At 42.3% G+C, this 582-nt stretch overlaps 1 protein-coding gene across 1 annotated transcript in view; it reads right to left on the reverse strand.

Annotated features, from left to right (window-relative positions):
- Positions 1 to 356, reverse strand: part of LOC101861954 (cholinesterase 2) — an 11920-nt gene extending 11564 nt beyond the window's left edge. Inside the window, exon 1 of the mRNA XM_013082818.2 lies at positions 48 to 356. Within this exon, the coding sequence (XP_012938272.2) occupies positions 48 to 264 (217 nt within the window). The 5' untranslated portion in view covers positions 265 to 356. The remainder of the gene's footprint in view (positions 1 to 47) is intronic.
- Between the last annotated feature and the right edge of the window lie 226 nt (positions 357 to 582).

Genomic DNA, 582 nt, shown 5'->3' on the forward strand with positions numbered 1-582 from the left:
GGAGGAGGAGGAGGAGGAGGAGGAGGAGGAGGAGGAGGATAATGTACCTAGTTTGGGATGCATCTCGGATTTTGCAAACCTCAGTTCTCCAACTGGTGGCTTCGCATAAGGAATTCCACGAAAGCTGACGTAAGAACGGCCATTGATAGCTTGGTGTTCGCTTCCCTCTATCACTCCAAAAGAAGAATCCACTGTGACAGAAGCGAGCAATGGCTGAGCAAAGCACAATATGAAAGCAACGTGCAAAGCAGAAAACCTTTCCATGTTGTAGTCCTCTACGTATGACGTAACTTCGAGACGGATTGTGTTGAAAAAGTTAGTACAAACTGACCACCGTTCACAGATTCCTTAGTCAGTCTGGGTCATGGAACACAATTCTGAAAAGAGGGGGGAGAGGGTGTTGTTTCGTTTTTGTTTGTGGGTGTTTTGTTTTGGGATTTGGGGGTACTTTTTTTTAATGGTAAGGATGAAAAAAAAACTGTTCTGATTTCTGAAGCTAGATTCTATGTGCTTTTGGCTGAATTAGATCTCAAGATTTTTTGGATGAACATATGTATGTCTTTCTTCTTTAAAAAAAACAAC

The sequence above is a fragment of the Aplysia californica genome, unplaced genomic scaffold (assembly GCF_000002075.1).
Source record: "Aplysia californica isolate F4 #8 unplaced genomic scaffold, AplCal3.0 scaffold00195, whole genome shotgun sequence".
Lineage (NCBI taxonomy): Eukaryota > Metazoa > Mollusca > Gastropoda > Aplysiida > Aplysiidae > Aplysia > Aplysia californica.